The 13,374-nt window shown below is 42.2% G+C and overlaps 1 protein-coding gene across 2 annotated transcripts in view; it reads left to right on the top strand.

Moving 5' to 3' along the window:
* LOC110974878 (U3 small nucleolar RNA-associated protein 14 homolog C-like) overlaps window positions 1-13,374 on the top strand; it is a 95,956-nt gene that overhangs the window by 31,654 nt on the left and 50,928 nt on the right. For both annotated transcript variants that reach the window (XM_022226805.2, XM_022226808.2), the window contains exon 6: window positions 10,558-10,652. In XM_022226805.2, coding sequence (XP_022082497.2) covers window positions 10,558-10,652 — 95 coding nt within the window. The remainder of the gene's footprint in view (window positions 1-10,557; window positions 10,653-13,374) is intronic.

The raw sequence follows: 13,374 nt of genomic DNA, 5'->3' as shown, positions 1-13,374 counted from the left end.
TACTGGAGTGTGACGGATCCTGCTGTGTGGCCAGGTGGAACGGTGGATCCTCCTGGGTACTGATGCATGTCAGTTGGTCATGGGCTGTGGTGGGGGAAGTTTGCCTGGGTATAGGAGACCCTGGGCGGGGGGGGTCTTAGGGTATAGAGGACCCATCAGACCGGGAGGTGAGGAGGGGCTGCCAGATATCACTGATGGAGAAGCCGATGTCTTGAGGTACGGTGGGGTGCTTGGAGATTTCCGAGGCTTCTCTAATGCGTCTTGGGTACCACTGTTCAATGTTGGCGATGAGGTGGGCTGCTTCCCAGTTGATGGTGTGGTCTTCGGCGTGGGAATGTTTGATGATGGCTGACTTCTCATATTCCCCCTTTCTGCCATGGGCTCTGTGTTCTTTGATCCTGGTAGGGAGGTCCCTACCAGTCTCTCCGATGTACACTTTGCCACACTGGCAGGGGATCCTGTATACACCTGGTTGGCGGTGTGGATCTTGCCGGTCCTTGTGAGAAGTCAGCATTCCTTGGATCTTGAGGGGGGTTGTGTGGAACACCTTGATGTTGTGCTTGCTCAGGATACGCTGGATGTGGTGGGAGGTACGTCCTAGGTAGGGGAGAGTGACCGAACTAGGGGCCTTATCTAGTTGGCTTTGGGTATAGGGGACCCGACGGCCGGGAGGGGGACTTGATCTTGGGTCTTGAGTTTTGATCTGCTGGGGCTGGTATCCGTTGCGTTGGAGTGCCGTGGAGATGTGGTGGAGTTCCTTGCGCAGGTGTTCTTGGTCGCATATGTCGTAGGCTCGGCGGATGAGGGCTCTGTTGACTGATGATTTGATCTTGGGGTGGTGGAAGGAGGCGCTGTTGAGGTACCGGTCGGTGTGGGTGGGCTTGCGATAAACCCGCCGGGCAATACTGCCATCTTCCCTTCTGGACACCCCAACATCAAGAAACGAAATGTAGCCATGCCACTCTTGTTCCATGGTGAATTGGATGCTGCTGTGAAGCCCGTTGAGGTGGTCCAAGAAGAGTTGAAGCTTGTCTTGCCCGTGTTCCCAGATGACGAAGGTGTCATCCACGTACCGGAGCCAAATCTTGGGGCGGTGGTCCGCTGTGGCGATGGCGGTCTGCTCGAACTCTTCCATGAATTTGTCAGCTAGAACCGGGGATATAGGGGATCCCATGGAGGTTCCAGCTGTTTGTTCATAGAATTTGTCCCGCCACTTGAAGCTGGCAGAATCGACGCAGGTGGTGAGGAGGTCTTGAAGCTGGCTGGGGGTGAGGTCGGTGCGGTCCTTCAGGCTGGTGTCGGCTTGGAGTCGGTCTGTTGCTATGGTGGTTGCGTCGGAGGTGGGAACGTTGGTGAAACGTGACACGACATCAAAGCTAACCATGATGTCGCTTGGCTGCAGCCGGAGGTCTTGGATTATGGACGAGAATTCATCTGAGTTCTTGATGTGGTGCTGGGTGTTGCCAACTAGGGGGCGAAGGATCTTGGCTAGGTGTCGTGCAGTGTTGTAGGTGGGCCCTCCTCTGGAAGCGACGATGATGCATAATGGGGTCTCTTTCTTGTGTATTTTGGGCTGGCCGAAGAATCTTGGGCATCTTGAGTTGGATGTTCATCTGTGCTGGGAGCCTCACGGGGTCTGCCTCATCCCCGCTGGTTTTCTAACCAAGAACCAAACTCCATCCTTTGAGCCCCTGGATATCTTCGTGCCTAAGATTTCCCCGCATTCTGGGGATGATGCTGATAAACTCTGGTGTCCGGTTCATACCTTGAAATGGTCTCATAGGATCGACAACTCAACTGTTCATCACTTCCACGAGCCCATATCGGCTAGCAGCAAGAGACATGATAGCCCATTGGACGGTTTCAGCCATCAAGTTTGCTAACCCAGATTGGCCTTCACAACCTGATGAGCAAGGTAATCACTACATCAGGGCTCATGATGTTAGAGCAGTTTCTACTTCATGGTCATGGTCTACAACTTCAGTCGCTTTCAAAAAGAAGGATGATCATGGTGGCAAGACCGCAGCACATAGTGGGAGGTCATTGGGCATCTCGGATGATAAAGTCTTATTCAGCAAATGGCCATGCCCGCATGGGAATTTGCATATGTAGTGACTGTTTGGGTAGGTATTCTCTAGTACACCCGACTCACACAATCAATGTGGGGGAGGAGTTTCACAGGAAGAAGAGACAAACGCCATTGGATAGCTTGTTTCTTGCTTGAGTAAGTCCTTTCTTGTTACATGTAGGTCACCAGGGTCATACAACAAAAGGATTTTGGGGTAAACATTTTGGCGGGTTTTAGAAAATTTTCGGGGTGTAAAGGGGACTTTAGGGCCGGCGACCATTTAGACCCGGTTTGAAAAGGGCCCCCCGGTAAGCTCGCCCGGTTGCAAAAACCCCTTTCATACCGGTCTGGCTACCGGCCTGGGATGCTGGACTGGTTACCGGCCTGGGATGCTGGACTGGTTGTTGATCTCGAACTTCTCCATCCTGGGGTCTATTGTTTGCAAGTATTGGTACATGTAATCTATCCCAGAAGGAACATGCTTGTGGTTTTTAATCCTTCAGCTCTTTACAATGTTTACACTAATCCGCTTAGACCCCTATTCATCTGTTCAACCATGGTGGGGGAAGCCTTTCATCAGGGACTTTGAAATGCCAATGTGCAGACAGGCCTTATACCGGCCTGTAGTAGTCTGAATACCGGGCAGGCATTATATCGGGTGGGCTACCGGGGGGCCCTTTTCAAACCGGGTCTAAATGGTCGCCATCCCTTACAGCCTCGATGATTTCGCTGAAATTGGGACTGAAACTGTGAGTATCCAGCCAGTCGCGCTGAAAGATTTTATGAAGAGAAGTTAGTATATCGGTGAAGATAAACCCTGATCGATACGCATGGTGAAACAAAAAATATACGAGATGCAAGATTTCCCAAGAACCAGGTTTCTACACAACCTGTAAGTTTATTTTGGAAATAGAGTAAATTTTGCAGTTATTATCATTAACCCTCCTTCTGTTTTAACCATCAAAAACAGTCAAAAATGCCTTCCAATTGATTTCCCCCAGTACACAGACACATATGGGAAATGTGACTGATTTTGACTGATATGGCAACTATGTCAAGAATGCATCTTAGCATAGGAGGGTTAAGATAAGTGATTACTTGAGTAACGAAAAAGTATTAGAGAACTTGGATTTATGGTTGCATCAATCACTTTTAAAGAGTAGTTGTGTCAAGGTACGGAGTGGTCACTATTTTGTAAATACTTGAGATAGTGGTTTGAACTAATAACCACTTCGGACCGGGGCATTTTTCAACGTTGAGGATGCTGGGCCGGCATGACTATCATTTTTTCCGTTTTCAAAATCCTTCAACAATTCATCATTCCATTTAACAGTCGTTTATAGCCGCACGGAGTAATCTTCAGGCACTACTCTAAGTTGACAGGTGACCTTCATTGACGCCCGAATATTTCAGCCAGGCCTGCAGCCTTGTAAACAGAGCCCAGATTGTGCGGTGTTATACAGCTGTCTTTTGTTCACAAACCTGGCTCAGTGCACTGCTGACCTCTTTTCAATAGGGGCCAGATTAGCATGCAGCGGTACTGTGTGGCTCATCGCTGCGGTGGTGGAGAGCTTTTGTCCCCGGTGGTAATCCGCTTGCTCTAAATACCCCAAACCCTGGTATACGGTTTCTAAATAATGCTGGATTATCACCACTTTTGAGGGCAAAAAATGCCGGTCATGCCCAGCAGCCTGATCTTTTGTTCGGAGTACGGTCTTTTGTTACAGGGCCCTGTTTCCTTTGTCCGAGTTCGGAGACCCCGGCCACACATATAAACCATACGGCTCCGATCCCGGAGTCCCCGGCTGGTAGTGGTTAATATCCTGTATATTCGTTGTCGAATATTTCTACTAGATGGGTGTTTAGAGAAGGTTTGCATTTCATTTGCATACAGTATTTAGGGTTCTATTGTGGGTATTGGACTAGCAGTCCGATTCAAGGGCTGGCTAGATACCCAAGGAACAACTCAAGACCAGGGTCAACTCGAGACCAGTGTACGAGAGAGAGAGAGAGTTAGGCCGGTGTCCCCTAGGCTACTCTGCAATGAAACAGTTTGAGAGTTCCTGCCTGGCCAAAGCGTAACCAGTCAACGCTGCAGTGACAGAAGGAATCCCTGTAAAATTAACGTTCAGTTTAAATTGTGCAGCAATTGATTCAAAATCCCAAAAAGTCCTGGGCGTAATTCATATTGTGCAGCAAAACAACAAAATTGTAAATATTTTTTTAAACAATAATAATCTTGTAAATAGGTGTCCGTAAAACAGAATATCATGTATCTGGTGTCTCATTTTGTATGAGAGTGCAAATAACTTCTGAAGGTTATGTCCACAGGGTTGGGGGTAACAAGGGATGTGACAGACAAAAATTGCCGGAGGATTTTGAAGGATTGAGGCAGTAGTCACACCTTCAAGTAACATTTTCAAGAAATTTTGGAGAATTTCGGAGGTTTGAGAGGGAATCCAATTTTTTCAAACCCCCCAAGTTGTAGGATTCTTGAGGATTGAGGAGGGTCCCTAGCAAAAAGGACCTAGGGGGTTAGGGTTAATGCAGTGTGCCCTCCCATCATTGTAATACAAGCTTGGATGCGTCAGTGCATGGACTGATTCAGCCTCCTGAGGGTAACTTCAGGTAGAGTGCACCACACATCTATCAGCTCTGAGCTGAAGTGCACCCTCACAAGTGAAAGAAAGACAGATAGTACGAAGTTTTTCAACAGTTTCTTACACACGTTTGGCGTGCACGCAAAGGCCATATATGCTAAACTAAATTTGTTCTGTGTACTCGGTGTGCTCCGCGTCAAATGTGCAGTGAATGCATACCTAAAGACTGGCAATTTCATAAAACACACCCTCTTTTGTTCCTGCCCAGAGCAGATTAAAGCAACGGCAAGTTCTTGAGCTGTTCTTCATGTAGGCACCACTGGACATGACTGGATGTGGTAATCGACTTGATTCCTTACATGGTGAATGTGGCTTATCTCCGGACTGAAGGCAGGCCATAGTAGGAGTTCATTGTCATTGTCCTCACAAAACTGGGTGATCATGCTGGTGGCATGAGGTCACACATTGTCATGTTGAAACAGTTTTGTTTGGGGTCCATTTAGAAATAGTTTCAGTACTGCCTTCAAATTTCATCCCAATGTCTCTTGGCATTGAGGTTACCATTGATGACCAGCAGATCAGTACTGGTTACCATTGATGACCAGCAGATCAGTACTGGTTACCATTGATGACCAGCAGATCAGTACTGGTTACCATTGATGACCAGCAGATCAGTACTGCCTTTTTTATGTGATACCAGCCTACACCAGGATGTTGGAACCTCCCCATCTGTTGTGCTGTACTACATTACAGTTGAAGAATCATAAACTTGAACTCTTCCATCATTATTGCTTATTAGGAAACGTGATTCATCAGAGAATAATACTTGATTCCACATTCTCTGTGTCCAGTCATGGTGTTCACAGGCCCACGCCAACCTACACCAATGATGATCTGCTATCAGTGGGAGACCCCTGTAAGGGTGTCTGCTCCGGAGTCCTACTGCACAAACTCAATTTTTGAATATCTTGAGTACTTTGCCTGTAATTCTCTCATCCGGGTGTCTCCCTCGCCATAGTTTGTGCATTTGCAGCATCAATTATGAAGCCTTTTGTTGCATACTGATGTACTGATCTTGATTGGGTGCCGTCATTCAAAGTCTACTGCCTCTTGGACAACATGATACACTTCCAGTGTCTCTTGCATGATGTCCGAGTCTACTGATTGTTGATTTGTTGACTTGGAAAGGTGCAGCTGCATCCCTTGCTGACATTCCCGCATCAAGCATTCAAATAGTGCAGGCTTGATCAAACTGGCCCAGTCATGGCATTCTCGTGTTTGCTGAAAAAAATTTTGATTCTGGGCTCCATAAAACATTGGCTATCACAACACAGTGGTTTAAAACCCTACCATTACCCAGACATCAGTGAATACTATCAGATTATGTTCACTCACAGTGATTAAAACAATTTAACAAGTCTTTAGAACTTATTTAAAGTCCTCATAGGTTTTCAATTTGTCTACAGGGAAGGCATTTTTGCGATGGTTGCATTGGCAAAAGTGCATTATTATTGATCTTCATGAATGATGGCGCCATCTATTGACAGTTATTAAAAATTCTGGAAAGAACACGCACACGCCCCTTGGCTACAGTAGTTTGGGAAAAATCTGTGATCATTTTTAAGAGATGATCACCTCAGTTTGGAAGTGAGATCATTATGCATTTGTATTTCATTGCATCATAACAGGAAAGGAAAGGGGGAATGATGAAAAGAAATCGTGTGACTTCATTTTACTTTCACTTAATGTCCTTTGAATTTATTGCATTTTAAAATAAAATGACAATGATTTTTTTCTTCATTTGAGAGGTATGATATCAATAAAGCAAGTTCCTCACTTGGTCTTGGTCCCTCTTTCATTAGACATTTTAGTGATTGGAAATATGAAATAATCTTAACAAGTTAAGAAATTACCTTTTCTCAGTGACTCTCTTTCCCATTCAATCATGTGTTTCAATTATTCCAAAAGAAGTAATGTTCATTGGGTGACTGTTCCCTCAGTGTGTTCTGAACCTTCAAGGTCAGGGTGTGGAATTAATTATGTATGTATTTTGCTCACTATCTCAATAAAATTGGCCTCTTTTGTTAAACCTAAGGTTTGCGTTTTCATTTTTTAAAAATTATCTTCCATTTTAAGTTGAAATAAACCACATTTCTGTCCATGGAGGTACCTGTAATGCCGCCGTGTTCTGTCATGATTTTTATCTGCCAAAAACCCATATAGTATTATTTTCAGTATTATGTATTTCACAGAAGTCTTTGTCAAAGTTTAAATCAACATTTCCATAGAAATAAAACCCCACAAAATGTGTTGAAACATTTCACAATCAGATGACCTATTTGGCCAATCGCTATGCAGTTTGAAAAACACTCTTATCCGATATCCCAGGCCGTGACACAACACTGACTCCGAGATAAGCCACAAGCAGGTAGAAATGTCATCGTTTGGCTGGTTTACATAACAATTAGTGCAAAAAAAATATTTCTTTACCCTCCAGTGTTTGTTGGGATCGACAATTGACATCACCCCTGACAAAAAGGCTACAGTTCTGTCAACTACTTTTCAGTTTAAATTCCACTTAAGCTGTGTTATAACCAGTGTTGTAGTACTCGTACTCGAGTACTACTCGAGTACTGTTTTCAGAGTACTCGCACTTGTACTCGGACGTCCAAGTACTCGTACTTGAACTTCAGTTCTTGTATGCGGGCTACAAAATACTCGGAACTCGACATCCAAAAATTGTACTCGAGCATCAAAGTACTCGTACTCGATTAACAGTACTTGATAAAAAAATCCTTTTATTTAACTTACCACGCATGGCCATTAAAATAAGGTACAAAAATTTCGACTCCAATGACCCGATATTCGATACAGTTCTGACAATGAGAAGGCCGAACGTGGGACCATAAAGGCATACGACCCATACGCCGTCTGTGCGCGTACGCAAATTATATTGTGGTACTCCCGAATGGTTCCGCGATTTACTTGGACATAGGTAGTTTGGTTCCTTGACCCGAAAATTTTAACAATGAACCCAGCATACAGAAAATCATAGGCATGTGAATAATTGAGTCTGGAAAATAGACTTCGCCGCGCTGTGCACGTTGTGTCAACTGCTTCAACACACGTGTAGTGACCTTGACATTGCTAGCCAGATCACTTATTCTTGTAGCCATGCCATCTGCATTCGGTGTTTCTTTTATACAGTGGCAGGTCTTAAGAGTCTCTAAATTAAGATAAAACTACTTTTGAATTAGAAGTTAGGACTCAGCTGGCAAAGTACTTGCCGAGTCTTTGTTCTCGGAAGTCAAAGGAATCAGTAGTACTTGGTACTCGGAAAAAAGTACTCGACTGCAACACTGGTTATAACCCTCAAATTATGTCTAACCTTCGCACACAAAGTCAACACAATTGCAACGAAGTCAATGGCATTCGAGCGAATGCGATGAAACTGAGCACCAATAGGCCCGACGTCATCGGCAGCAATCACTTGCAGTATACCCTACATGTCTCAACAATAGAGGGCACTGTTCATTGCGCTCGAAATAACGTCAAATCCTGCATAGCAACGGCTTTTAATGGCTGTTTATGGCCTATTGTAAAAATGCATCAACAACCCTATGTCGATGTATATTTTTCTTGTTTGGTACTTTTCATAGTTTACTGTAAAAAGTAAATGGAAATTTCTGCACTATATTCAATTTTTTTGAAAGCAAATTTATATCAGCTGAAAGAGTGTCTAACAAGCTACAAAAAATGCAAAGACTTCCATCTGAAGATATAATTTTGTTTTTGACAAGCAGGGTTTTTGTTTACATTTTGTTCTTCAAAAAAGCTAAGGTGCATACTTCAAAGGAATATACGGTAGAATTATTAAAAAACAAATTTTTCTTTGGTGAATGTTATCTCATTAGATACTAGTGAACAGATTAAAATCATGATATCAAGGGGAACAGTTTTTTGAAATGTCTGGGTCTTAAACCACTGTGCACAAGAACATCACAAATCCCAGGCAGATTTGCCTAACAAAGCAAAACATGGAACTTGAAAATCATTTTTTTCCGTTTTCAAAATTCTTCAAAAATTCATAATTTCATTTAACGGTCGTTTATAGCCACACAAAGTAATCTTTAGGCACTACTCTAAGTTTACAGGTGACCTTCATTGACGCCCGAGTATTTCAGCGGGGCCTGCAGCCTTGTAAAAAGAGCCCAGATTGTGCTGTGTTATGTAACTTTCTTTTGTTCATGAACCTGGCTCAGTGCACTGCTGACCTCTTTTCAATAGGGGCCAGATCAGCGTGCAGCAGTGCTGTGTGGCTCATCGCTGCAGTGGTGGAGCGCTTTTGTCCCCGATGGTAATCCGCTCGCTCTCAATGCTCCAAACCCTGGTATACGGTTTCAAAACAAGGCTGGATTATCACCACTTTTGAGAATGAAAAATGTTGACAATTCCCAGCAGCCTGGTCTTTTGTTCGGAGTACGGTCTTTTGTTACAGGGCCCTGTTTCCTTTTCCGAGTTCGGAGACTCCGGCCGCGCATATAAACCATACATCTCCAATTCCAGAGTCCCCGGCAGGAAGTGGTTAATATACATGTACATGTAAACATACTGTAGCAGCCAGTCATACCAGCTGTGTTGTGCCAGCATTACATACTTAGTGTGGACCCATGAAGCAAAGAGGTCTACATATCTGTTGGTTATAAGAACCTTGTGTGGACTAAGGCAGGTGCACACCAGGCTATCCCATTCCTAAAACTAGTTTAAGATATTTCAAGATGTTCTTAGCATCAGGGAGATGTTGATTTAATTACGGTTTTGCCTTTGATTAAGCCTGTGGGGTTTTTGGCAAGGTCTGAGTATACAGTGTTTATATATATACATCGGGTGAGGGCAAAACCCGTAATTAAAGTTTAAGAGGCATTTCTGAGTTGGGGTTACATGTATCTGTAGCAAAAGGTAGGGGAATATTCAACAAAACCAATAAAAACCCAGCTTAACCATATTACAAGGTTGTTCTCAGTGCCAGAAATATTTCCATAGAGATTTCATAACTTCATTACACCAAAGGAATGTCCACACAAGGTAAGTAGCATAATGTGTGTGCATGTGTACAAGGTTTCTATTCATTGTGTTGACCTGAATACAAAAGATGTCCGCACAAGCACAGGTAGTGCGGAGATTGTGTGGACTTGCCTAAGACGACGAAAGTGTCTATACACAAGAGTGTGCTTGCAAGTAATAAGTTCACCCACCATGACTTAAGGAGGATGTGGCATATTAACTTCAAAGTTGGTATGTGGTTTGGTCTTGGCGGCCCTTATAGAACTCTATTGTTTTTGATAGCAAAGGCCAAAGTTATCAATTTTAAACCTAACCCTACATAATACTACAAATGACTACTGGTAGTAAAATGTAGTAGTTAGTGCTGTCGCTTGTAAGAGGACATGACCGCATTGTTCTCTGAAGCCATAAAATACAATAGAAAAGACATTGTACCACACAGTGCTGTGGCACTATGAATGCATGGCTTTATTGTTTTCTGTACAAGTAACAATGGAGGTAACCTTGCCAGAAGGAGTAATCTGTAGCACTAGGTCCTTCAGGCTCAGGCTATTACTTAGTATTTTGTAGTACTGAGTACTGTAAGCCAAACAATATACTTGGCGGGTAGGGTTAAATCAAAGGAGATGGTTTTCCCAGTGGAGACAATTTTTTATAGACGATCACGAAGAAAACTCATAAGGCACGGGATTGATGGGGCATTTTTTTTAACCTGAACCATCCTCAGTCCTCCAATTGTGATTTCAATGTGATTTTAACATACACCGTTGGGGGTTGGGGTGATTAAACATGTTTTCTTGTTTTCCATTGCTTTTGACTACAAAGGCTCAAGAGCGCCGAGCTGAGCTGCAGAAAACACGGGCCCTTTTGTCATACTACGAAGCAAAGTGTCATCGAAAGAAGAAAATCAAGAGCAAAATGTGAGTTTTGGTACATGTACATGTATGTGGGTCTTTCTTTTAATATGGGGGCCAATGTGTATTTCAGGGACATCACAATTATCATGACCATTTAAAACAAGACCAGTTTCACTTTCCCATTTAATTTTCATGTGTATAAATCAATTAATATGTGTTGATTACATTAAATTTATTTACATTAAAAAATGTTGATTTACACAATAATTGCAAGGGAGAAACCTCATCGTTTCTCACAGTTTTTTTGGTATTTAATATGACGTTTTTGATGACCTGTTTCATATGACATTTCATACCACTGGCAGAACAAATAAATCTTTTATTTTCTAACTAACCTATCAACAGAAAGGTAAATTATGATATCGGATAAATCTCCAAATGATATTCATTTTAATTGAGAATAAAGGTGCCGTCATAATCTGGTATAACAATGTAACATTTCGTTCTCCAGTTGTTACGAAGTTAAAATCATTTTTGGCTGTTAAAAAACAAATAAAAAGATGTTGCAAATCATTTGGAAAACCTAAAATATCAACTCCATGTACCCCCAAAATGCCTCCTACTAACTTGTGTCTGAGATCTCAAACATTTCTGAAGATATCCCTGTCAATTCTCGTCAAAAATATTTTGATTACTTGCAAAATCGTTCCGTTGAACATGTTGAAAACAAAAGAGTTCGTGCATCTTCCGTGCTGTCACGTGATCGTCACATGACACAGACATGCCAAGTTCCGCTATTCCTTCATCTTCGAGAAATTTCGATCAAAGATTTCGTTACTCACACATTATGCTGTGACAAAAAGTGACAGGGTGCGGGTTTCTTCTCAAGTCATGAAGGTAAAATTTACCTGAAATTTAATGTATTTGCCAAAAAAAGGAGCACGACAGCTACTTAAACGTCAAAATAAAAATGAGCGTATGGGAGAAAGGAAACATTTTTCCCCTTCGAATTGGACACGCTTGTCCTTGAGCTGGAAGTCACCATTTTTCATTTTGCGAGTTTACCTAACAATTTCATGACATGCCGGCCTAGCAGTCCATTCACAGCATGGCGTGTCAAGTCGGTACACGTGCGCTGGTGACTGTCTTGTGAGTAGCGGAACGTTTGGTGACAGTGACCACATGGACACGGTGCAATGCACATTACACCTCTCGGGAAACAGTCACCGGCACAGGTGTGCTGCCCCGACTCGGCATGCAGGTACTATTTTTGTGAATGTTCCACAAGGCCGGCGCACTGTGATGTCATCAACATACATTAGCACACGTTTCAAATCACAAAATTGGACGTGGGGATTTTGTTGAACTTTTAGGTACAAACGCTTCGTGACATCAAACTTTCTTCGCATTCCACTTCAATAAAAATGTGAACTGGCATCTAAGTACATGTACATGTATCTCTGCAACTCTGAATTCTTTGAAATTTTCTTCATTATCCAGTAAAGACAGAAGTTGTGTTTTTAACTTTCAAGTAGACCAGTAGTGGGTGTGTGACAAGTTTTTATACCCATTCAGTCATGACAGTCCAATCTCGTCAATAACAGCACTTTAGATATAAGATTCTCCTTTGAAAAGAATTCTTTTTTATGCCCCAATCCTTAGTTTTCTTCATTTTCATTATCAAAGGTTTCTTTTTTTTATTCACAAATGTCGAACCCACTGCAATATGTGCAATGTTTGGTGACAATTGTAATGCTTTATGACCTCCAAATTGCTTCGCATTAATTCCCATTCATCGGAAATATGAACAGGTTTTATAGTATCTTTGTATCCCTAATTTATTTGAAATCATTATTCATTGACTACAGACATGAAATGTTGTTGCCATTGTTACAACAAAATCTAATGCAGTTCCCAGTGTAAACTAATGTTTGTATTGTGACAGTTTTCCCATGTGTAACAGAGAAACCGGTTTCTCTGTTACATGTGAAATGAGTCATGAAACTCTTCAAACTAAAAACTTCAAAACACTGTTTCTGGCAAAGGTGCACAAGCTAAATGGCATGCATACCTATGAGCTGTGCCATATATTTGCTATTAAAGCAACTTTGTGTTAAACCAAACAGAACTTTTCAAAATAATTAAAAAAAATAGTCAACAAGTGAATTTTAGGGGAAAATTTTTGCTCATTTTATGCCACCTGAAACCCTATTTAGAAAAAACAACTTGTGATGAGAATACATGGAATGTACACAAAAAAGTTGTCAACAGTTGAAAAGAAACCTTTACTAACCAAAAATGACATGCACAGAACCGTCATATTTGGTTTCTTTGTTACACGTCAAATAATTTCCTGCACCACTGCACAAATTGAGTCTGTACACTTCAAGTAGTTATTCAAAGCAAAAATCATTTACATTTATTGTGTGAATGTATTATCAATTACATATCAACAAGTTTTGAATTTGTTTAGACAATTTTGAAATTTTGACCACTATGTCACACATATGGCCCCCTATTTAAAAGAAAGACCTGTGTGTGCGTGTGGCCTGGCCAGCCTTAACTTGAGAAACCATATTCCTTTTGGTAATACAAATTTTCTTGTATCCCCATAGCAATTTTATCCAGCGTTCAACAAGACTTAGTGTGCGCTCACCACAATTACAAAACAAGTGCATGTGTGCAAGCTTGGTTTTCCTTGTAGACATACATGTACAATGTACATGTATGTACCTGAGAAACAGGTGTCCGTACAGTGCAAATAGCCATCCCTAACAGTCCCAAA

The sequence above is a fragment of the Acanthaster planci genome, linkage group LG15 (assembly GCF_054643075.1).
Source record: "Acanthaster planci isolate LZ-2023a linkage group LG15, COTS_SCS, whole genome shotgun sequence".
Lineage (NCBI taxonomy): Eukaryota > Metazoa > Echinodermata > Asteroidea > Valvatida > Acanthasteridae > Acanthaster > Acanthaster planci.
Note: the sequence above shows the minus strand (reverse complement) of the source record. Positions and strands in the feature narration are given on the sequence as shown.